The 23,346-nt window shown below is 42.6% G+C and overlaps 1 protein-coding gene across 2 annotated transcripts in view; it reads left to right on the top strand.

Moving 5' to 3' along the window:
- Positions 1-23,346, top strand: part of LOC128741286 (protein tramtrack, beta isoform) — a 40,213-nt gene that overhangs the window by 1,941 nt on the left and 14,926 nt on the right. For both annotated transcript variants that reach the window (XM_053836989.1, XM_053836988.1), the window contains exons 2-3: positions 19,786-20,048; positions 20,555-21,431. In XM_053836989.1, the coding sequence (XP_053692964.1) occupies positions 19,911-20,048; positions 20,555-21,431 (1,015 nt within the window). In that variant the 5' untranslated portion in view covers positions 19,786-19,910. The remainder of the gene's footprint in view (positions 1-19,785; positions 20,049-20,554; positions 21,432-23,346) is intronic.

The following is a 23,346-nucleotide window of genomic DNA, read 5'->3' as shown; positions in this document are numbered from 1 at the left end:
GCCCCGAGTGGGTTCGAAGCAGGCTTCTCGAAAAAGGTTGTGGCCAACTAGTTACAGGCAGCCCAGCCAGAGAGAGCTTGAGCGGTGATTGACCTCCATCGGTGTATTTTTCCTTCTACCTCGTACTCCTTTTCCATTTTTCTCTATTTTAGTGTGCACCGTTTTCGCCACACTGTCTATTTTCTGCTTCACTGATTTCGTCACCAACCATGGTCTAGTCCACCCCGTCGTTTCGTCGGTGCGCCTCCGTCGCTGTAGGAAACAAAACAGATCTTTCAGCAATTATCGTTATTTGATGCGATTTTCGAGAATTGCTCCGCTGCCCGGTCACAGAAGGATCGCAGGGTCAGTTTATGATAAAAAGGAGTTTTGTAACTTCGCAGTGCACCGTGGAAAGCGCGAGTCAAGAAAACAGTAGGCGCGGCCAAGTGCTGTAATAACAATAATAATAATAATAACAGATTGAATGTGAAAAATCAAATTAATCTAACTGTATAATTGACGAAGTTAAGCCAATTTACAACGCAGACAACTGCCGGAGCGCCGACTCGACTGTCTGATGAACGGCTGATTGAGCAAGTAGAGTTTTTATGCCATCATAGCTCCGTTTTGTGTTCACAGCCATGGGCTCACCGAGCAGTGCAGTGTCTCTGTTGGTCGGTAAAATGCGGTCTCCTTTTTCGGGCTACAGCCGAACGGCCACAGTAGTGCACAGTGTTCTAATTTTGATTTATGGTATCGAGGCTAATGAGCCAGTTGTTCAAAGTTAGATACCCGTTGTTGATTGACCATTGAAAGTTTGGAAGAATTTCAGATTACCCATCGTTAGTTTAGTAGACTGGAATTGTGTCATTTGTGGCACCGTTACCAGCTGCAGGTTGGTTTGTCGGTCTGAAACCAGACCGTTCCACTGCATTAAGTCCCATGAACCGAACGGATATTTTGACAAAGTTTTAAGTCCTTTAAAAAGTGCTCACTCCGTTGAAAAACACGACCAATACTAAATGTCAATTAGCACACTGGCTAATTCCGCGTAGTGTCGGTAGAAATTCGGTCACCAAATACCGCACGATTTACTGCTTCTTCAATATTTGCCGAGGGTCGTCGTGATTGGGCGATTATGAAAGAATCCTCGCTCGCTCGTTCGCTGCCAGCTAGCTAGCTAGCAAGCTAGAGCTACGTCGTGGCAATTCCAGGAGCAGTTTACAGTTCTTCGGAAACCTCGTTCGGTTGAGCTGAGCCAGTTTGTTGCGAGGTTAGTTAGGAGAGACAGAGTGAGAGAGAGCACTCAACGGTGTATGCTACTACTGCTGACGTAACCTTCAAGAACGTCGCCTTCCAGTGCTCTCGCTTTCCATCTTATTACATATACTGCGGGCGGCTTGAATGGAACTCCCCAAACCCCGCAATAATGGACGGAAAGAGCGAAACGCGCGGACCGGCTTCTTGCTCTCTGCACACAAGAGCTTTGCGCTTCACTAGCACTAGCACGCGATGTGTTGCTCTACCCAGTCGTATAAACTCATGATTTGTTTTGGTTTTTGATGTGGGAAGCCGTTCGATCTCTCGAGTCGAGTTTCATAGTGTGGGACGGCTAGCTGCCGCTGAGGAGTGTTGGTGCTTGCTTTTTGCGTATCGAACGGATTCAAAATCCTGCCGAATCGTATTACCAACCCATTGCTAGTTGTATTAGGGACAGGCATTTAAAAGTGTTTCGAAATTCCTGCACAGAATTTTTGCTGTCGAAGTCAATACGATGAGGGGGGGGGGCGACTGCTGGCTGATAGGAAACTAGTTACAGGTCGAAGGACGAAGGGAGCCGAGCCAAGTCCGCAAGTGTGAAACGTTGCGAAGACAGACATCGTGTGCGGATGTTTCAAAAATATAGCTATAAATGTTTTAAAGTGGATATTGTTTGCCCAGTCTGTGCGAAATGACGACGAAGACGACACGACACGATGCAGTAGTGGAATAATTTCGGTGTGCTCGTGTAAAAAGCTAACTTCGCTGCTGTCGCCTGCCCTATTGTACCAAGGACAGTAAAAGGACAATACCACAGGATCACAGTGTCGTGTTTTTTCCTGCAACGTGAGTTGGAAACCTATCAAGTGTGCACAAAAGCAGAGTAGCGTAACAAAAGGATATCCAATTAAGGGTGCAAAAACTAACGGAGGATTCCAGTTGTTGCAATTTATTACATTGGGTTGGAATAGATGAGTTCGAAAGAGACTACGTCTGTTGACGTAAGTCTTAAGGATACACTAAGAAATGACTGTTATGGACATTTGGTAATTTCAAATTTGAGGCGTCCTTTTTCTCAGAAAATTTTTGCTGATTTTCTCGGACATCGCTCATATATTTTTTTAAGAAGATGCACGCAAATTTGCTCAGCAATCCTGAAGAATATTTATCTGGAAAAAGTTATCAAATTTTTACACCGTAGGGGAAAACTTCGAAGAAATATCGAGAAAACTATGTTCTACCTTATGGAAAATTTTCAAAATATAATTTTCTTGCTCATCAATTTTGAATCTGTGAATGGTGAAAATTTCATTTTTTAATGTAATTTCTGAGTTATAGTCTAAGCACTGCCGAATAATGGCCGGTTTTTAGCTGTAAAATATATTTTCAAATGCTCAATGTGACTGACGATGAAAAGTGAATTGGTTTTTCTCGCTTTTGAAAATTCAGTTCAAAGCTTTGAAGTCATTTTCTTCTCGATTTTTCAACTTGCCAACTGCAGACGATAAAATTGAACATGGTTGGTTACTTTATTATTGCCATCATTGTTTTATTCAGATTATTCAGATTTTTTGTACAGGCTGCTTGTGAAATGGGACGGACAAAATTGAGCATAAGCTAGATTTCGAATTTGATTTGTCATTCTCCGATTTTATCTTTAGCAAAAGCATTATGACGGACACCATTCGTCATACGTAATCATGATCCATACTTTATTTCGAGTTCTTAAAGGAATTATATCTGCAAATGTCTGTACATGTACTTGCACCAATTACAGCAGAGAAAATATTTCGGAACCCACACTTCTTCGTGAAACAATTTTTCAAGTTCCAGCGGATGTTCTTACTCTTTAAGTCATGTGCAAGAGCTATCCAAGTTACACAAAAAGGTAGAAATAACTTGAATCCCAGCTTCACATTTCACATATTTACTCCGACTGATCAGCAAATTCTCTTCGTCAATTAAAAGCAGCTAGGAAAACAAAAAGGGTCTTTTTGTTCTGAAAAAATAATAAAAAATGGTGGTTTTCTTACATTAATTTTTGTCGATAACGAAGTTAAATAATCGATAAATATTAATACATTTTTTTCTTGTTGGGTGCATTCGTTTTGGGCAGTCTAAAATTGCTCATCTGCCAAAAAAAATGATTAAATTCTAACTACTTTAAGCATATGTATTCTATAGGACACGAAAACTCATGGTTTTATGTTACGAATGAACAATAGATAATAGTTTTGAATGTTTTCGAAGACTACAATGTTATTTTCATACTACTTGCTTTCGTTTTATTACGCTATATTCATTGTATACGGGTCTAAGTTGTGAAAAAAGCTTTAATAGTCAAAGTTTTATCCTTAAAACCTGCATAATGTGGTCTTATGCCAACCATACGTTTTTAGTGTTTTAAGCGAAGTCCCACGTAAATCAGATTCGCGTAAATGCCGAAATTCGCGTAAAGTGATTCGAGTGTATTTTCACATTCTAAAAAAAGCCTGGGTGCTAATTCCGTTATCGAAATTTGATCTTCTGTTTTTTATACGACAGACTTCGCAACCAGCTGTTAGAATACAGGACAGTGCGGGGTCAGTGCTACGATCCTATTGACTCTAACAGCCTCTCCCAGCCGAGATTCGAACATACGACGACTGGCTTATTAGATCAGCGTCTTACCTCGAGGCCAACTGGGAGGCATTTTCACATTCTATGTAGGGTTTAATTCGAATTCCCGTCGTAGTAAGGAAAGCCACTCTAATTTTCATCATTTCTCAGGTGGATTTAATGAATACCCAAAAAGTTTTTGTGCTGATTTGACTCAAACACGTTTACATTCTGATCCGTGCACTTTTAATTCACTAGAAAGCGATTAATAAAGCATTTTATTGAAATTACGAAACTGACTTTATTTCTTAAATTCGTCGTACCGTTTTAAAATCCGTCCATCAAAATTTTTCATCGTCCGAAGTAAAAATTACAATAATGTGTACGAAGCTAGCGTGCATGTATTTGTGTAGGACGGCATTGTGTTATTCTGCAGGTCATGCAATTTTTCCCGGTTGCAAAATAACGACAATGCGTTGCGTGAGTTGTTTTCATTTTATGAATGCCGGAAATTGAAACGATTAGTCGATTCTTCGTCACACGAAAAAAAGTAGGAAATTTGGCTGCTAGGAATTCTTTAATTAAAAATAGTATTTAAATAGAACTCAGCTCACTTTGTTTGATCGCGTATGATAGTCAAAATAGTCAACTAAAATATTAGGGAATAACTAATTTTGCATTGTGTGTCGTAAAAATCGCAGATATTTTCAATAATTTGTGTTGGATAGGACAGGAATAGGCAATTACGACGAGGCAGCAACATACCCTAGATAAACTATTTTTGATTGTTTTTTACTACGTAAATATTTCGATCGCAACCTAAAAATAGTTTCCACGACATTAGAAAATAAATCTAAACGCAATGTGGAAAACCTCAATGGTGAAGTTTTCCTTGTATGCCTGCTTGAAAGTTTTAAAAGCTCGTTGATAATCCACTCATATAATATATAAAATTGTATGGTTTTACGAATCGCCACAACACTGGAAAGCGTAGACAATTCTTAAACGAACTTCACATACATGCTACACTTGATATCAGGGAATCCATGGGAGCCCATGGGGTGCGGCGGCCATTGATAAAGGAGGACATCTAAGTAAGGAAAACATGCTCTTTTCTCTTTCATTATAGAGAATTCCGAAGAGAAAACAGATGTGAAAGTGGTCGGGGGGATTAAAGAGGGCGGCCAATAAGGAGGGGAGAGGCATCCATACGGAAAGGGCACTGTTTCTTGGACTATAAGAATTTCCGGAACGAAGCTACAAGTAGTTAGAAGACAAAAAAGGAGGTGACCCGTAACAAAATCGGGCAGTCAACTAGTTTTAACATAAAAATAATATCCGTCGTCTCATGGAGTGTTGAAATGAAGTGTGATGCGTTTAGTGCATCGACAGATACTTTAGCAAATCATTTTTTGTTTACAGGTGACGAGACCACTGCGACCATCATTTAATCTATGTACATCTATGTTTAACAAGCCTCATAGTTGGCTTCGAGGTATGACGCTGGTCTAAGTGACTGGCTTAAGTCGTCGTATGTTCAAATCTCAACTGGGAGAGGCTGTTAGAGTCAATAGGATCGTAGCAACTGACCCTACAATTGTCCTGCACTCTAACAGCTGGCTGCGAAGTCTGTCGTATAAAAACAGAAGGTCAAGTTTCGATAACGGAATATAGCACCTAGGCTTTGCTTTGCTTTGCACTGTTTAACATACCTTCAGTGATTCGAGTGGTTGTCAGTACTCAGTATGCACAATTATCCCAAATAGGCACAGCACTCCTTATGAAGTTAATTACCTTATTTGGACTTTCAGTCTAAATATCCAAAGACTCCTTTACCTTTATGTTCCTTTACCGAGGACCCTTAATTTGCATTACTTTACCGTACCGCACTGGCATAGTAGATGTGCTGAGGTTTCACTTGTCGTTTCCGCAGAAACGGTATGTTTCTTCACTGAGCATGCTCATCTCGTTTCCTTATACTCCGCTGTGTCCTGAAATCCAGTACAAATTTATTTGGTTCATTCCAGCTTTCGAAGAGAACAGTCACATTCCCATACTAATTTGGAACGACATACAGGTAAACTTAGAACGTTCACTGCTGCCTGCCTATCTGAGAAATTGCAAATATTTGTATGCCTATATTTTCTATGCAGACAAATGCATGAGCTTTCTAAAATCGCATATATTTCCGCTTGAAACACTGTCGGCCAGTGTTCCATAGCTATTGCTCTGGTTATTCCTGGTCCACCAGTAATACCGACTCCAGTACAACGGTTCATTTTTGAGCCGTTGCGTCGGTCACGATGATTTCATAGGGAATTCCGAAGTTTGGCGTAGTTGTCTCATCCAATCGTCTACTCCGGTAGTTATTCTATGTATACGAACTTCTTTCAAGATCGAAAGATGTCCTGTTAAGTTCCCCTCCAGTAAGGATTTGTTGCGGTTCAATCGCAATGCAGTTTTCTTTGCTTCTAACTGTATCACTTGATGGAGAAGAAGGAGGTACAGCGTTGCCTCCAATGCTTTTATTGATTCGCATGGCTTTTGTTATTGAACCACAGACAGGAAAGTCTTTGCAATTTGTTTAGCTTTTTTTGGGTTGATGTCTCTCTTGTTATAGGCCACCAAATAAGCAAGGCATAAATTATCCTCGGCTTCACTATTGTTAAGTAAACCTAATAGACCATGTTAGGTCTGAGCTTTATTTATAGCCGATCCAGGCTAGCTTTTTATCTATTATGACGCCAAGTCCTCCCAGTTGGCCTCGAAGTATGATGCTGGCTTAATAAGCCAGTTGTCGAATGTTCGAATCTCGGCTGGGAGAGGTTAGAATCAATAGGATCGTAGCAACTGGCCCTGCAATTGTCCTGTACTCTAACAGCTGGCTGCGAAGTCTGTCGTATAAAAACAGGAGGTCAAGTTTCGATAACGGAATGCAGCAATAGGCTGCCCATGGATGCATAGTTGACGTAAAAACCGAAATGTACTTTTTCGGTCCTACGCGCTCTTAACTATGTTGTTCACATGCCCAATACTCAAACAACATATGTTTGTTGGAAAATATTCGACAAATTTAGGAAAATTGAGCTACTCTGCTATTGGTTTCACGTAATGCTAATGGTTGACGTAATTCCCCGCATAATCAATCAGCATAGTAACCTATTTGTTTTTATAGCTTTACGCCAAGTTATGTGAATAATCGTTCAAAAAAACTGTCTGTTTATTCGCATAAACTGGCGTTCGCATTTTTCAAACAATAAATGAGGAATGAATCATAAAACCCCATCAGCCCTGTTTTGATTAATAAATTTTACTAAATTGACAGATTATTCGATTGAAAAAGTTTATAGCAAAGATTATATGGCTTTAAACGTTTTTCACTACAAAAATGCGTGTTCTCAACAATCATGGTGCTGGTCGTTACGTCGACTATGCATGCATGGGCAGTAGGCTTTGCTTTGCTTGTCGCCTAAACATTTGACTTCAGCGAATAATTAAGTTTCGATTCCATCCAGCAAGAGCCCCTATATAGTATACTTCCTCTTATGAGTGAACGAAATTATAATTATCTTTGAAGGATTACGTTCAGGTTCTTTCTTTTACATCACGCCAGTGTGTGATTCAATGCTGACTGCATTCTATACTGCATTATATATTCTCAAAAGGTTTTTCAGTTAATGTTTTAGTAATTCGTCCACAACTAGTGGCCTCAATACAAGGGAAAGAACTCTTCCTTGAGGACAGCCTTTTGTTTTTTTTATTCAATCTAGTGAAGAATTAAACTCCTATGACCTACCTAGCAGCTTTTTGTTGTTTTCATCGATTGAGTTGTATTCCCAAGCGAGTAAGTAATTCCGCGAGTTACCAGCATTGCCTTTATCCAGTTTGTTGTATAGATGTCAATTTCATGTTTTCTTATAGCTTCTTGCATTGATCTATGAGAAGCGTTGTCGAAAGTACCCTCTATATCAAGGAGGGAACCAACCTATTGTATCAATAGAATTCTCTAATTTGCCAACTAACATATTTAATGCATCTACTGTAAATTTATTGCTCTGAAATACGAATTGAACATTATTCAATGGAGGTTTCTTTAAATATATTGCTTTAATATAGTAGTTGACAATTTTTCCATAGCCTTCTGTCACGCTTGCCAACTTTCGGTAGGAATATTACCCATGTGTCTCTCCAAGCGGTGGGTTTGATTTAATATAAAACTGGCCCCCGAAAATTTCTTTTTATAATGAGATAGTTAACGGCTAGCTCTTTTACAGCATTACTGGTAATATCCCTTCAGTATCAGGTGATTTGAACGGTTCGAAGGATTCAATTGGCCATTCTATCTTAGAATCAGTAAAAATGGCCTTGGCTATTTCATGAGCGTCTGGTTCAACTTCATTTGTTCCTGACCCAGACTCCTCGATATTTTGCATCTGTTTGTTAGCTAGGCAAGACAAACGCGCAAAGGTAAAATTGTTAAATATCTTCGCATCTTAAAGTTAAAGCATCTTCGGAATTGTACATTCTGAACTAAAGATTACATTATTTTGTTGTCAAAAATTTATATAAATAAACTGGGCATCGTTTCTCAAGTAGCAATTTTAATTTCGGCCAGGAGACTGCAACGGCTAATCATAACCAAAAACCATTTCCTAATATTGCATTCGAGTTTGAGACTTGGATTAAAATAGCAAAATGATAGTGGTAACCAAATATACAAATGTAGTGAGTAAAAATTACGCAGAAACGATTCCTGCCTTGTTTTTCATTATGTTTGTGGTAGAAACCAAAACTGAAGGACACACTGACTGACTGCGGTTTTTGGCTGTGGCCAGCGAACTCCCAAGCTCAAAGCGATAAGGATTCCCTGCGTTTGACAATTTGAAACCACAAATGTAATGTACTCTACTCGTACGCGATGATTGTTGCGCGAGTACATACACACCTCTCAAGTACGATGATAGAAAATAGGAAAGGCAATGTGCCTTTCCCATCAGCTGCTGCTGCTCTGCAGTAGCAGCCATCTCATTTGGATCAAATTTTCCATGCATACCGCAGAGCACGGAACCACACTTCCCAGCACAGAGCACAGTTAGGCAACATTTGCTTCCTAATTCCCAAAGTCAGCTCTAAATAGCTTCTTCGGTGTGGAAAGGATGGAAACGGTGCAAAACTCCCCTGGAAGCGGAGCAGGAGGAGGAGCTAGGGGACGGGATGAAGAGGAGAATAAAACATGGGGAAAGGTTTTGAAGCTACCACCGAGGAAGCCAACAACGGAGCAGCTCTGGGAAACACAACAAGAAACAACACGAAATGAGATTATTATTTTCTCATGATTTTTTCCTTGCTTCTTTTTTTTATGTGAACGAAATACAACCTCTTCCTCCTTGGTTGGTACGCCTTTTTGCGCTTCTCTCGCGATTAACTCCGTTGCGGTAATCATTTTGGTGGTGCACCGAGGCCTTTGGAGGCCTCGTCAAAATGCGATTTTAACGATAGGCGTAAGACTGACATAAACTAAAACTAATCTCCAAGTTGGATGGTATGCCCTAGCCTAAACTAGTGGACTAGTTTGAAGTTTATGATAAGAAAAATAGATGTTTGCATTTTTAGTGAAATCAAAATCCTGAGTTGAGGAGTGGCAGAAACTGGATGCCGCCAAGGACCATTAAATGACATTTGGATTGTGCTGGCCTGGCTTGGGGCTGTTGTTGGTCCATCGAAAGCGGCGGCACTGCCGTGTGCTGCGATGTGACGCCACACCCAGTCCTTCTATTAAATTCGAACAATCGCGCTAGAAGAGTGCGTAGTCGTAATGTGTCACACTAGGTAGCGTGACATGTTCCGATGTGTGCGTGCTTCAAAGGGTTCATAGAACAACCAACACATTGTCAGCGGAGGTAATTATAGGCTGCCTCTTCCAGTGAATCAAAAATAGACGACGAAGCGAGTAGGTCGAAAGTGCCGCTGTAGGTGTGGGGGGTACGGGCCCGGAACGCGGTGGCAAGGGTCTGCCTGCACCTACATACCAGGCGTGCAACGAAATGAAAAACTCGTAAAAAGCGCAACAGTTAGCTTTTGGGTCCGGTGTTTGTTTTGTTCCCCACGACCCCCTTTTCGTGCTGCACCTCCGGTGGACGGTTGGTTGGTTGGTCGTTGGTGGCGTGCGGAGCTGTCGGCGCAAGCTAACTTCCCATGGGCCTCCACTTGTGCATAGGAATGATGAAGCATTCTTCCTCGCTTATTTCTATAACAATAGGATTTTTATGTAAGCGATGGTAACGACACACAGCCAGCCAACTCAACAGTCGGTTGTTTGTTAGCGGAAACTGACAGCATGCGAAATCATTCCGTTTGCCACAAATCTTTTCCATATGCTTGAATGTTCTAGCAACCCTGGCAGTCAGGGTTGCTCCAGGGATTACATTACGTAATAAGTTCGTTCAAAAGTAAGACGCACAATGGCGGCGAAGCTTCCAATCATTCGGGTGGGGCCATCCCTTTTTCGTTTATCTGTTCGACAAATACAGCAGCGGCTTCGCGTCTCCATTCGGGGCCCCCTGTCTCTCGATCCTATTGTACACAGTCATCCGGGGAGCAGCAGCAGCATCAGCAGCAGCAACCGTGGCGAGAGATAGGATAGAATGTTATTTTCCACATTTTTATCGTTTCTGTGCGCTCGTTTTTGTCCTCTCGTGAACCGTTGCTCCTCCGTTTCCACACTTGCCTTTGGTGATAGAATCCTATATAGACAACGAAGACGGGGGGTATGAACGGCGCAAGCGGGTGGGGCTTCGTGTTTCGCTGCCTGTATGCTGTTTATTGGACGATACTTGAGCAGGGGTTTGGGGTGGCCAGGAGGGGGAGGGCTGTGTCTAGCATTAGAGAGGAGGTTTTATGATGATACTGACTGGTTGGTATTCTCGCTCCAGTACAACGGCATCTCTTTGCCAGGCTGGCACACAAAACAGACTCGCACTGTGTGCCGTGCGGTGCTAACAAGAGCGCTCCGCCGAGGATGAGAGGCAACAGGCAAAAATGGCATCCACCGGAGACGAAACCAACTCGGCGTATCGACAGGACGGTACGGTATAGGATGAAACTAGTCAGCGAGGGGCGGGGAATAGCACCAGGAGGCAAGGAAGCGGAAAAATAAATATGGCGATTTTTTACTAGCTGCCTGCCTGCCTGCCAGGCTGTGCGCACAGTTGTGTGTGTGTGCGTGTGTGTGCGGATTTTTTCAAGATGAACCTCTCTAAGGGATGTGGCTATTTGGCCAACGTGGAAAGAGTTTCCTATAGGATCGGTTTTCTTATTGCGATTGGATTGTGATTTCTCATCCTTCTACGTCTCGGAAATTTTGTAGCATGATTCTGACGAAAACCATCGCTTTACTTTACCCTCATTCAATTCACCCCAGTTATTTTACGTCTACTGCGCAGGCACTGGTCGCGGGACGAATCAGCGAATTCTTCGAGATACGAACGCTGGCTGGAATGGGAAACAATGGCAATCGTAGAACCGCGCAGTTTGGAGGGGTTGTGCATTATTTTCCCATCATCCCATCCAATTTCAGCTGCCTGCCACCGTGGAACCCAAAAAACCGGGCAGGCTTCATAGCAGCAGTAGCACTGTGATTGTTCACAGCCGCCCCACCCGGCCGCATAGAGCAGGGACGGGCAGGGCATGCTTGGATGCGCAATTGCCGCTTTGACTCTGTTTTTATGGCCGGACCGCATCGACTCCTTCCTGCCTTTTGTACTTTTCCTCCTCGCAAAACGAGTGAAACTGAGGATGTATTAGTGTAGCCAATATCCGCCATTAGGAAAAATGTAAGCGCGGATAGAGACGCAGACGGTCGGAACGGAGAAGCTGTGTATGGATGGGCAACAAGCACGGCAGGCGACTAGGAATAATGGGGACGAGTCAGACTCTGCCGTTCAAGAGCGTACAGGGGAGTGCGACTATAATTAAATGTAGCATTTCCGGAAGTTGGCTCATCGTTCTCTGTCACTCCACCGGCTACCGACTGCCAGGCACGGACGGATGGACGGACGTGCATGTATCTCGCGGCCTGATGGCCGTCTTCCGCTGCTGTTACTGTTGCTGATAGTTGCTTGATGACAGTGGAAATCTATGTCTATATGACTGTATATAGGCAGATATACAGGAGAGGAACGACACACCACGACTGTTTGTGTGCAGTCAACCTCGACTCGGCTCTGAACGACTAGCGTCGCGGCACACATAACGGACGCACAGAGAGCCAGCCATTGACGAGGCCCCGCAATGCTGACTGTATAGATTCAGATGCTATCGTCGTTTTCCTATGACAGCGTTAAATTTTCATCCATCTTTTTTTTCTGCGCCGCTTTGCCGCTTGTGTCCGCTGCTGGATATTTAGGTCACGAGTTACGACGATCATAGGATTCTGTTTGTTATTTGCGACAGCTTTCAATCTATGTTTGTTGCCATGGTTGCGCGAGGCATTCTGAAGCGATGCGATTACAGTGCAGTGCGGTCACCGTTTTGGAAAAGTAGGTAGTTTTTATTTGTCAAACCTAGGTATTTGCAAAATAATATAATTGTTTTCGACAGTCAAAACGAAATACAGGTCGGACCCGATTATCCAGGTGAAAATTTTTAAACACGTTTCAAACTGATTTTGGCTTCCATGAGTTTTTTGGGTGTTCCCCAAGCTTCGCTTAGCGATGGCCTAATATTTTTCGATTGGGCAAATCTCTGGCGTGTTGAAAGGGTGTTTATCCTTTGGCACCTCCTGCACGTTGGGGTCGGGTGGCGGCTTAGCATTCTCTGGCCTTGATTGCGTTATGGCCGGAAGCTAAATTTTGCTAAAAAGCAAAACGGTACGGATTAATGGTGTCCGAAAGGCAGCAGGGGTTTTTTTAGAAACTCGTTTACAGAACATAAATGTCCTGGTTGCGGTCCCGGTTGTAATGAAAATGTGGCTGTTTAATATGTTTGAACATATCTGCAACTTTTCCTCTTCCAGTTATCTATGAAACTTCTGCTCAGGAAGCTGTTCTTTTGCCAGAAAGTTAAAGTCTGCCATCCATTATCACGCAATTAAACAGCATCATCGTTATAGCTTCCATCTGATCGTGTTTTAGTCATTTTGGTTTGTTCATCATTATAATTTGAAATCACTGTCTTCTCATAAGTTGACTAGTCATCTTGTCGTCGCTGCAGCTTCCGGCTTTCGATCCCCCATTCAATCGATCGAATTTTCGCGATGCGCAAGCTAAATTTGTATGTGTTGATTTCATTTTAATGATGTCCAAACACATTTTGATGACTGAAGAATAAGTGTCAAAATCAAAACAGCATAATGGGTAGTTTTACTTTGATTCATTTAGATTTGATTGAAAATATTTTCTGTATTTCGGCCAAGAATGTTCTACACATCATTCAATTTCGCAATCTTTGCAAGCAATCATCATCTCAATCGATCGGCCCACGCTTTCCCATCCGTAACAGGCTGTGGAAACCACAAAATTGCTTGTATAACCATTTCAGGAAAAAATCCCTCCCATATAAAAAAGTAATTACCATTCTCGTGCAATAGACTGAAAAAAAAACCCTCTAGCCTAGCACGGATGGAGGAGAACAATACAAAAAAATGCACATTCAAATTGCTCTCCTGTCGCGCTCTGCTACCGCATTTTCTCGGAAGCCCCCGAACGGATGATAGATAGCGGTGAAATCAACGAGTACACTCCGCCGGCGTCCAACAGCGAGCGAACGCAGCGAACTCAGCCAGCCAGAGCCAGCTCCTGTCTGCTGTTCGACTAACTAATGCTGTTGCTGTCGTGCGGGTGCGCACACACAACCGTACTACGTAGTTCGTCCATCACTCAGCAGTAATCATTCATCTCGCGGAAAACACCCACCTTCCCACGGCGACGGATATCTACAAGTCTACACGCCGCGTATCGATATGCCTGCATTCGACCGACACACAGACTGTTCCAAGCCGGCCATCATCACACAATCACCATCACAAACCGCCGAACCTGGCACTGGCACTGGCACTGGTACTGGCAAATACGGAAAACACACCTACGATCAACGGATCGGCGGCGGCGGCGGATCGCACACACCATGATGTAACTGTAAAGAAGCGGCTTCTCGCAGCATCGTCATCATCGCGCATCGCGAGAAGGTAATTTCCGCGGACGCGAACTAGCCGTCTCTACGCCACTGCCTGCTACCTTCCGGGCGGATCCCCAACGCAAACCCCAACGCTTTGCGCTGATTCCTCGTGCGCAAATTACGTCATTAATTTAGCGTTTTATTTTAACGCCCCGCGCACCGCGTTCCACGCGGCTTATCGCTGCCTGCTGCCAATTGGGCTGTGTGCACACATGTGAAGAACCGCGACTTACCGAGCGGTACTCTCGGTTCGGTTCGGTCGGCGAAAGATGGCGGTACGGTGGAGGAAAATAATAAATAAACTCGTGGATTTGTTGTGGCTGCGTCAACACTCTCGCCCCTACCCGTATCTTCGATCATTCCAAGCTCTTCCATACGCCCGTACGCGATGCTCGCCGTTTTGCATCTTTTATTGATGCTTTTGGCCTACTACCGGTAACTTGATAAATATGCAATTAGTTTGACAGGTTGACAGCTTGAAGGTCGCGATCCGGCAGGGATCGAACGAAAGCGACACTCCGTTGTTTTTTTGTGATACTTTGTCACGCTCCTCGGTTCCTAGTCAGCTTTTTGAAGCATTCGCTAAATATAGGGTTCGATTTGGAAGACCACACAGACCGCCAGAGCCGGAGTGCCAATGATTATCTAATCGGGTTCGAAAAAAGATTGTTTAGACAAACAAAAGCGGTATGAAGCACATAATTCCATAACGTTGAAGATCCGCCGCTGATGATGAGCTCTCTTCAGCTACTTTTGCCACCGTACCATCCAGGTTGCGAGCGATGGATGCTGTGCTATTTGTTTAGTTGAGCCGCGGTGTCGATTATTATTGCTGTTGTTGGTATTGTCCTTCAGGGGCTATTTATCACCTTCTTGGCTCATTCCAGTTTTTTTTTTGGGCATTTGTCATCATCCTTATAGCTCGATCCGACCGTTGACTGTGGGTGTTTTTTTCGCGCACATAGCAGCAGAAGCAGCAGCGACGAAGAAAAGGGTCGAAAAACCGGATTTGAATTCGGCAGAATAATGTTATTTACCCAAGCAAGCAAGCAAGCAAGCACCACTACAACGCAACAACGGCACGAAAACGAGAAGATAGAAGCTCCGGAATGGGACCTTTCTGGGGACTTTTTGTCACGCTAGAAAATCTACTCTCAAGGTTACGGCATTTTAGGATCTTCACAGGCAGACAGGCAGAGTGAATGATTGATGCCAGCATCAGCCAGCAGTGCCGTTCAACATCGGCTTTTAAAGTTCGCTGGTGTATCATTATTTTGAAATTAATTTTTCATTCGTTTAGTCAGTTCTGGTTCCTATTGAAAATTATAGATTTTTCTTAATAACATATTGTGAACACGTAATTGTAGTAACCATTTGCCGTTGTAAACGAGCTTGTCAAAGGGTTGTTTCGTTATCAGGGCATGAAATTTCTCTAAAAACGGGAACTGCCAATAATTTGATAAAACTTTCTCTATCGAATACGACGCTCATTGGATCAGAATTGTATCTCGAACTTAACTGGGCAGTCGTGAATATTCCATGTATGAGAGAATTCTCGTTTGAAACAGTCAGATTTAGGTGTTGACAAAGGCCGCTTAGTTGGTTACGAGGTACGATGCTGGTCTAACAAGCTGCTAGATAGAGTCAGTAGGATTGTTGCAGCAGCCCCGTAACTGTCCTGCACTCTAAAAGCCTGCTGCGTAGGGTGTCGATAAAGAAGGGGCAAGTCTTAGAAAGGATGTTTAATCACACGGCTTTGCCTGCGTTGGCAAAGACAATGATAGAAAAAAAGTAATCAAAAAAAAGTGTTTTATAGTATTCCTAAGGTGAGACGTAAGGCGAAGGCAAAAGACCGCAAAATTCGTTAAAGGAAGATCATTGAAGCTGTTAATAAGCCAAAAATTCGTGGCTTTTTGCCAAACTAGGAGTGAAAAAAACCAATTATAATCGGATTCGAAGCCAACTTTTCTACTGAACTCCATGATTTGCCGATATTGTGTAACTGTTAAATCGTAATTCCTTAAAAAAGTATTATTTGCGTAACTTACATTGAAAACTTAACGTGTCCTTCGCCTATATTCCGTCTTGCGTCCACTCGGCCTCACGTCCGTATGACTTGCCGCCGCATGCCTAATATCCATTATGCCAAGTGCCCAGCGGAACCATATCTTACTCTGTACAGGTCGTAATCTTTTCCGACAGGGGCATCTCTGAACGAAAGGTTAGGACTACGTTTGAAACCATAGGCCACCCATTCAGATTTTATTTTAAGTTGTCCTCTACGCGATGGATAACATGAAACATCTGAAAGACGTACGAAGATTTTAGACTAAAGTTTTACATGAGCCGTCAATACATTATGCCATTGAAATTCCACTATTAATATCATTTACGACAGACACGTATTTCGCGTAACCGGCCAGTTAGTGTCGAGGTACGATGCTGGTCTAACTAAAGCCTGGCTAAAAGAAAATTTGGACGCATAAAACAATTTACCCGAGTTGTCTGGAGTCGTTATTTGACAATTGCCCAATTTCAGAGGATCGAAACTTCGGACAATTGATGTCATTGTTGAGGAAGTGATGAACGGGTTCAGATTTGCGAACTTATCAGCAAACACGAACTTATAGCTTCCTGACACATTGCCACGTCCAGTTGCAGTGTAAAATTTTTGACCGAGAAGTTGCTGAAAATCAATTTCACATAGGTTTCGTCGTCCATCAAAATACATCCGTTGAATTTCGTTAAAACTTGCTCGAACAATCGCCTTGCGCACTTCTTGGCTATCAAATTCTGCTTCCGCGTTCGGTCCGTAAAGTTTGCTTCATTTAGAATTGGAACAAACTTTTGCTCATATTGTGGCGCTCTTGGTGGACGGATTTGGAAGTTCTTGGCGCCTACGTGTCGGAAATTTTGTTAGCTTCACCTATGTATTTTTGACATTCCGCAAAACGACTGTATTTTGTAACACGAACAACATGGAAGCCAAAAGAAGGGAAAAGATTGAGCACAGTACACAGTTATTTGAAAAATCCAGTGGTCTGCATCTAGGTCGAGCTAAACAGGTGAAATTGCCAAGAAATACCGTATGGCGCGTTATCAAACCGTATAAGGAAACATTGACGACGATTCGGAAGCCTCAAGCTAATCATCGGAGTTGAACTGCGTGGTAAGATTTTGAAGACCATCAAAAGGAATCCGAAACTGTCGGACCGTGATTTGCCGAGAAAACCGTGAGCAGAATTCGACTCCTGGCAGGAATCAAGTCGTATCGAACTAGCAAACAGCCAAACCGAACCATAAAACAGAATAGTGTGGCCAAAATCCGTTCTCGAAAGCTATACGACCGGGTGCTAACCAAGTTCGACGGGTATCTTCTGATGGACGATGAAACCAATGTCAAGGGTGACTTCGAGCAAATGCCAGGTCATTTTACTTGGCAACGGCTCGGGGGGATGTTCCACGACAAATTTGCACGTAAATTTATGATTTATGACAATGACATCGGAACTATACCAAAAGGAGTGTCTCCAGAAGCCAATTTTGATGATGTGATGTTTTGGTCAGATTTGGCAAGCTGTCATTACAGCAAAGTCGTTCTAGATGGTATGCAGATAAAAGGGGTCCAGTGTGTTCCGAAAGACCTTAACCCACCCAATTGCCCCAGTTTCGCCCTTACGAGAAATACTGGGCAATCATGAAGAGGAGACTCAAGGCAAAGGGAAAAGTTGTCAAAGCCATCAATCAGATGAAGACCTGGTGGAATAAGATAGCTAAAAAGATGGACGAAGAAAGTGTGTGCCACCCAATGAGTCATATTACAGGAAACGTTCAAGAATTCCTTCGAAACCATGACGAATAATTTTATCCGTATTTTTTCTGAAGAAAATGCTACATTTGTGTAAAAAACGATCTTGAATTCAATAATAAATAACTGAAACACAAGCAAACGTTACCAATACCATCTAAAGCAAGCTTTAGTTCCGATCTGTTTGAAAGTTTTTGCCCTTCTTTCCACTACTTGGTTCGTCAAGGACGCTAGCTCTTAGGAGCACAAAATAGGGCAAAAACTTGTTAAGCTTGTGCTCCCGACCAATTAGACAACCTAACCGAAGATTGAAACAACAAACAGTGGCCAAAGTCCGGGCTCGTAAGCTGTCTGATTAAGCGCAAAGTGAGACACATCCACTCGACGATGGGGACCTTATGCAAAAGCCGATTTCAACTAAATCCTTTCTGCAGCTGGTTTCTGCTCGCGGTTCTAGCAGATGGGGTTATTTTACGGGATAAATTCTGTTCCAGTGACAAGAAAACCAGCATTTTCGTGACGAATAAGACCACGGATTAAATCCCATGATTGTCCAGTTGAGTCCGACAGAGAAGCTTTAAAATTACACCATTTTAAATTATTATTCGAATAATAAACACGGAAAGAAAGAGTTAAGAAACTAGGGGGCTCCAAATTGGATATTTGCCAAGGGCGCCTGCACTTCAGAACATTTCACGCTGTTGATTTTGGCATTTTTAGCACTATAACCAACATTGATCCAGGCCACTCTCCAGATTTTCCAGGTTTTGTGCAGAATTTTTTAACCGCAGTTTGTATCACAAAAGGACGTACGAGGAACGTCCAGATTTACCTTCAGTCAGACTTTATGCCAATTTTCAGATCTTCCTTATTTTCTGACTTCAAAACAAGAACTTAGCAAGAAACAACATGAAAATCACTATTCCGGTCGGCTGCGGAAAGCTGCTGAAAATATTTGACAGCGAAAATGTTTTCATTCGAACGGCACACGACGTTTGCTTTGATCTTGTACACAAAATGCTATGTTACTTTGTTGGGCACTGAAGTTTGTAAAGGGCCTGAGATTGGGCTTCAGTAATTGAATTCAATTGTTTTTGGGGAACGTGACCAACTGCAATTGAACATTACATCAATAATTTTGGATAATTGATATTGTGCATTTCAGCGCATTGGAAACAAATAAATTGCACAAACTAAATTAAGGTTACTTGTGTTTCTCATTAGATTCTTTTTAGTAACTCGTAAAACGCTTTTTGCCTTTGTAAATGCTTTTGTAAAACGACTTGTAGGTATTTAAATGTAAATACACCAAATTGCTTTTCACAGCTTTATCATAGGAAAACAAAAGAGCTCTCATTCGGATTGTTTACATTTACAACTGCGTCGTTTTGCAGAAATGTCTGAGAAATATTTTTCAACCTTCCAGTCTTCAAGGACTACTTGATTCTAATTTCCATTCGAACCCGTGTTTTAATGTGTTTCTTTACACTTACATTTTTAATGAAGATGATCATTAATGGCATATCCTACTAAACTCGTATAATGGAAACAAGCCACTAATCGCCACCACACAGTGTTCCGCAGTTGAGTAACGCCTGCTCTTTCCTATATGCATATCATTACTAAAGAATAGGTACCTCTAAATTCACACCGAAGAAGCGAACTAAACCTGCACAATGTGGCCTTCAAACGACGACGGCGTCGTCGTCAACACCGACGCAGGACGGGCGAGGCTGTGGAAGTGTGTGCTGGCGCTGGCTCGGCCGACCATACTAGATAACAAGTGGGTGTATTCCCCATCAGCATATTTGTACGCTCCCCCGAGAGACTGGTTTCAAAGGGAATTTTCAGCTTTTCAGCAGAGCTGTATTGCCTGCCTAGTCGTAGGATGACTCCAACTTGGAGAGAAATTGCGCAACAACTAACTAATCGTAGGTTTCGTCTTTGTTTCCTCTATCTTACAGGAGCGAACATTGGTTCTGAGTCGACTGAAACGAACAATTCATAGTCATTAGGAAAGAAGGAAGGACGTTGGTATCGCAAACGTACTACGCAACTGCAAGAGAAACCTTAGTCTAATCATCAAATCATGTCGTCCCAAAGATTCTGCTTACGGTGGAACAATCACCAGACCAATTTGCTGTCGGTGTTCGATCAGCTATTGCACGCAGAAACCTTCACCGATGTCACACTGGCCGTCGAAGGCCAGTACCTGAAAGCGCACAAGGTAAGTGTCCTAAATTCCCCACAACTATCAAAACTGTCGGAGTATACAAAGTAATACTTCGAAGTCCTATTCTTGGAACGCTTATCGCAAATGCCTCAGTGTGGGTCTGTATATCACATGGCTGAAAGCAGCACGGAGCAGCTCCTCGACGAATCAGTAAAGCATATTTCGTAGCAGGAGAAAATCAATTCTCCTGATAACAGCAAAATAGCCACAAACAGATAAGACCACAAAAGATTGAGTGGTAACGGTCGGACCGAGAGGAGCAAAAGGATCCAATCCTCTACAAAGCGTATTGCGTTATCAGTAGCCGAGCACTTGGTGCCTTTTCAAAATTATCTAGGTACGGCCGCTTCGCTTGTGTAAGGCTTTGCGATAAGCATAAACTTGACTGAAGGAGATAAGCGTGTACCACACACAGGACAACAACCGCGATAGGACGATGAATGATGTGCGGTGTTTAGAAGCAAGTAAATAAAACATTTCCTTTTTCGTTACAATTTCAGATGGTTCTATCCGCGTGCAGTCCATACTTTCAAACAATATTCATCAGCCATCCGGAAAAGGATCCGATAGTCATCCTCAAGGATGTACCGTTCAAAGACATGAAATGTCTGTTGGATTTTATGTACCGCGGCGAGGTTTCTGTTGATCAGGACCGGCTTGCTGCCTTCCTGCGGGTGGCTGAAAGCTTACGAATAAAGGGTCTCACCGAGGTGAACGATGACAAGCCGCCCCCTCCGACGCCATCGTTGACCAGCAGTGGTCTAACCACACACCAGCATCAAACGCAGTCTTCCCACCAGCAACTTCAGCAGCAGTTGGCCGCTGCAGCAAACCGAAATACGCAGCTCGCTGCCCTGCAACAGTCACAGCAATTGCTCCAGCAGCAGAAGCAAAAATCTGGCCAAAGCATGCTGCTGACGAATCCCCTGCTCGGTTCTGCTCTGTCACAGCAAAAGCGTAAACGCGGCCGACCGCGAAAGTTGTCCGGCAGTGACACGGGTGGTGACGGCGAATACGATGGCTACGAAAGCGATAGTCACGTGCAGGGTTCTCCGGAACTGATGGATACCAAAATGACCACCGTTGACGGAATGTCCAACTCCGGCGATGAGAACGCCATCAGCCGGTCCGAGGACCCAGACCAAGAAGAATCATTAAACCCACAGAGTAGCCCACCTCACGTAGTGAATAACAACAACAATAGTATCAGTAAGAATGCCAGTAGCAGTCCCGCCCCTTCCGGTCCCACATCCGCTACCAACGCGAAGAATACCACCACCAACAGCAACAGCAAGAATAACAACAATGCCTCTACCAACTCTACCAGCAACGCGAAGAGTTTGGCCAGTAGTCTTAAAAATGAAAACAGCATGTCAGGTACGTGAGTTGTCCAAGAGCTTCTTCACCTCTAATCTTTCCTGTTTCCTACACTTCCTCCTATTTCGCTCATTCTCTTCTATTTCTATTCAAAATTCACCGTTACTCGATTGTAATCTTGCCCACTGACTGGTTAATGAAAGAAGTGATTTCCCCACTCATTAAGCTAACACCATCATCATCATCCTATCATTCTTTTCTGTGTTTTTTCGCCTTCTGGCTCTCTGTTATGCAATATCTAATAATTGTCGTAACTCCCCGTAACTGCCACATTAATTCCGGGCCTCCGCGGGGAAGTAATTTATCTATCTTGATAACCATTAAATAGGTTTAGGTTTATATATTTATTACATAAAATGCAAAGTGACAATAACAAACCGTGCTCTTCCACTCTCTGGCATTTCTTTCTCTATTTCTATTCCGGAAAAGCTAAAAGGGATTTGATTCTCGGAACAACAAGAGTTCATTCTAAGAGAAAAATGAAAAATCATACTAGCGGAAATGTTGAATTTCGGTCGCGCGTTTGTTTTTAATTTTTTTTTTTTTGCGTGTGTGTGTTTGCGTGCCGGTATATTGCCAACCGGGTAAAATCGGAAAACAGTTCGAAAAAGTGTGTTGTTGTTCCACGCTGTCATATGCGATCGATTTTGCTATACGAAAAGAAAATACATACCGAGCGAGACACAACAACGGAAAAACTCAATGAGGTGAGTTTCCGGCTTCCCAAGCGCCGCAACAGTCGAAAATTAATCAGAACAACCTCCTCGCCTATCCTCGACGAGACAGAACACATCTATCTAATAACGAAAACTGGGGAGCGCGTAAGCGCGCGCTTCCCAGCGAGAGAGTTGAATTCGGAAGAAATATTTTTGAATGTTCGATCTTTGCTTTTACCTTTGCTGCTGTATACGACGTCGGGGATTTTGATTCGTGATACTGCCGTTACTGTTGTGTGTTTTTTTTTTGCTTTCGAGGGATAGAAATTTTCTACCGTTAAGCATGAAGGAGGAAGCAAGCAAGGGTTCAATGGGTTCAGCAAAAGTACGGCAACTGGCTTTCCAAGCCCGTCTAGATAGAGAAGATATTATCGCTGTTCCTAGAAAATTGAAGTAAAATTATATTTTACCCAAATTTATGCATTATTTTGCGCAAATCACGTTGGCACGTGAGTAAATTTAAAAGCTTCTTTTAATTTAAAATGGGATCTTTTGGTGTGTTCTTTTCTGTGCAGACACAACCACATGGCTGACCTTGTACTAGTCTAGACAAATTTCTGTGACGGGTCTTGGACTGGAATCTTAACTTACACTTGGACCTGGGCTTGGAATTGGACTTCAATGTAAATTTGGATTTAGACTTAGACGTAGATAAGGTCTTGGCTATGCCATGACTGGTCGTTCTTCATCAATCGTGGTGGTGGGATCCGACTTAAATTGAGGAGAAACAGCTAACAACGACACGGGACAGTGACAGAGACTTTCTTTATCGAATACCGTCAAAACCCCTGATAATTCACTATATTCAAAGAGCCTTGTACCAAATACAGAATATTTTCACTATTTAAAGCGTCGTCGAAAGCGTGGAAACAATTACTTGCGTCTTGCCGACGTCGTGCGACAAATTCTTACTAGAAAAGAAAGTTTTGCAACAAAGGCTAATAGAGAAACTTAAATAGTATTCACGGATTGATAATATAGATATATTTTCTGTGATAATTCTCACAAATTATTACTTTAGAATAGTTTAGTTCTTGACGTTAGCAAAGTAAACAAAGTCATACTTGCCATAATTCTCCAACACGACAACGTTTCCATGACAACTTTACGGATTTTTCCAAAACCAAAGGATCGTTTTTTGGCGTTTAGGTATACTAACTGAGCTTTATCAATTGACGAACAATTAAAGATACAAAACA

Source organism: Sabethes cyaneus, chromosome 3, assembly GCF_943734655.1.
Source record: "Sabethes cyaneus chromosome 3, idSabCyanKW18_F2, whole genome shotgun sequence".
In the NCBI taxonomy this organism is placed as follows: Eukaryota; Metazoa; Arthropoda; class Insecta; order Diptera; family Culicidae; genus Sabethes; species Sabethes cyaneus.
The sequence above is the reverse complement of the archived record's forward strand: the minus strand, read 5'-3'. Positions and strand labels throughout refer to the sequence as shown.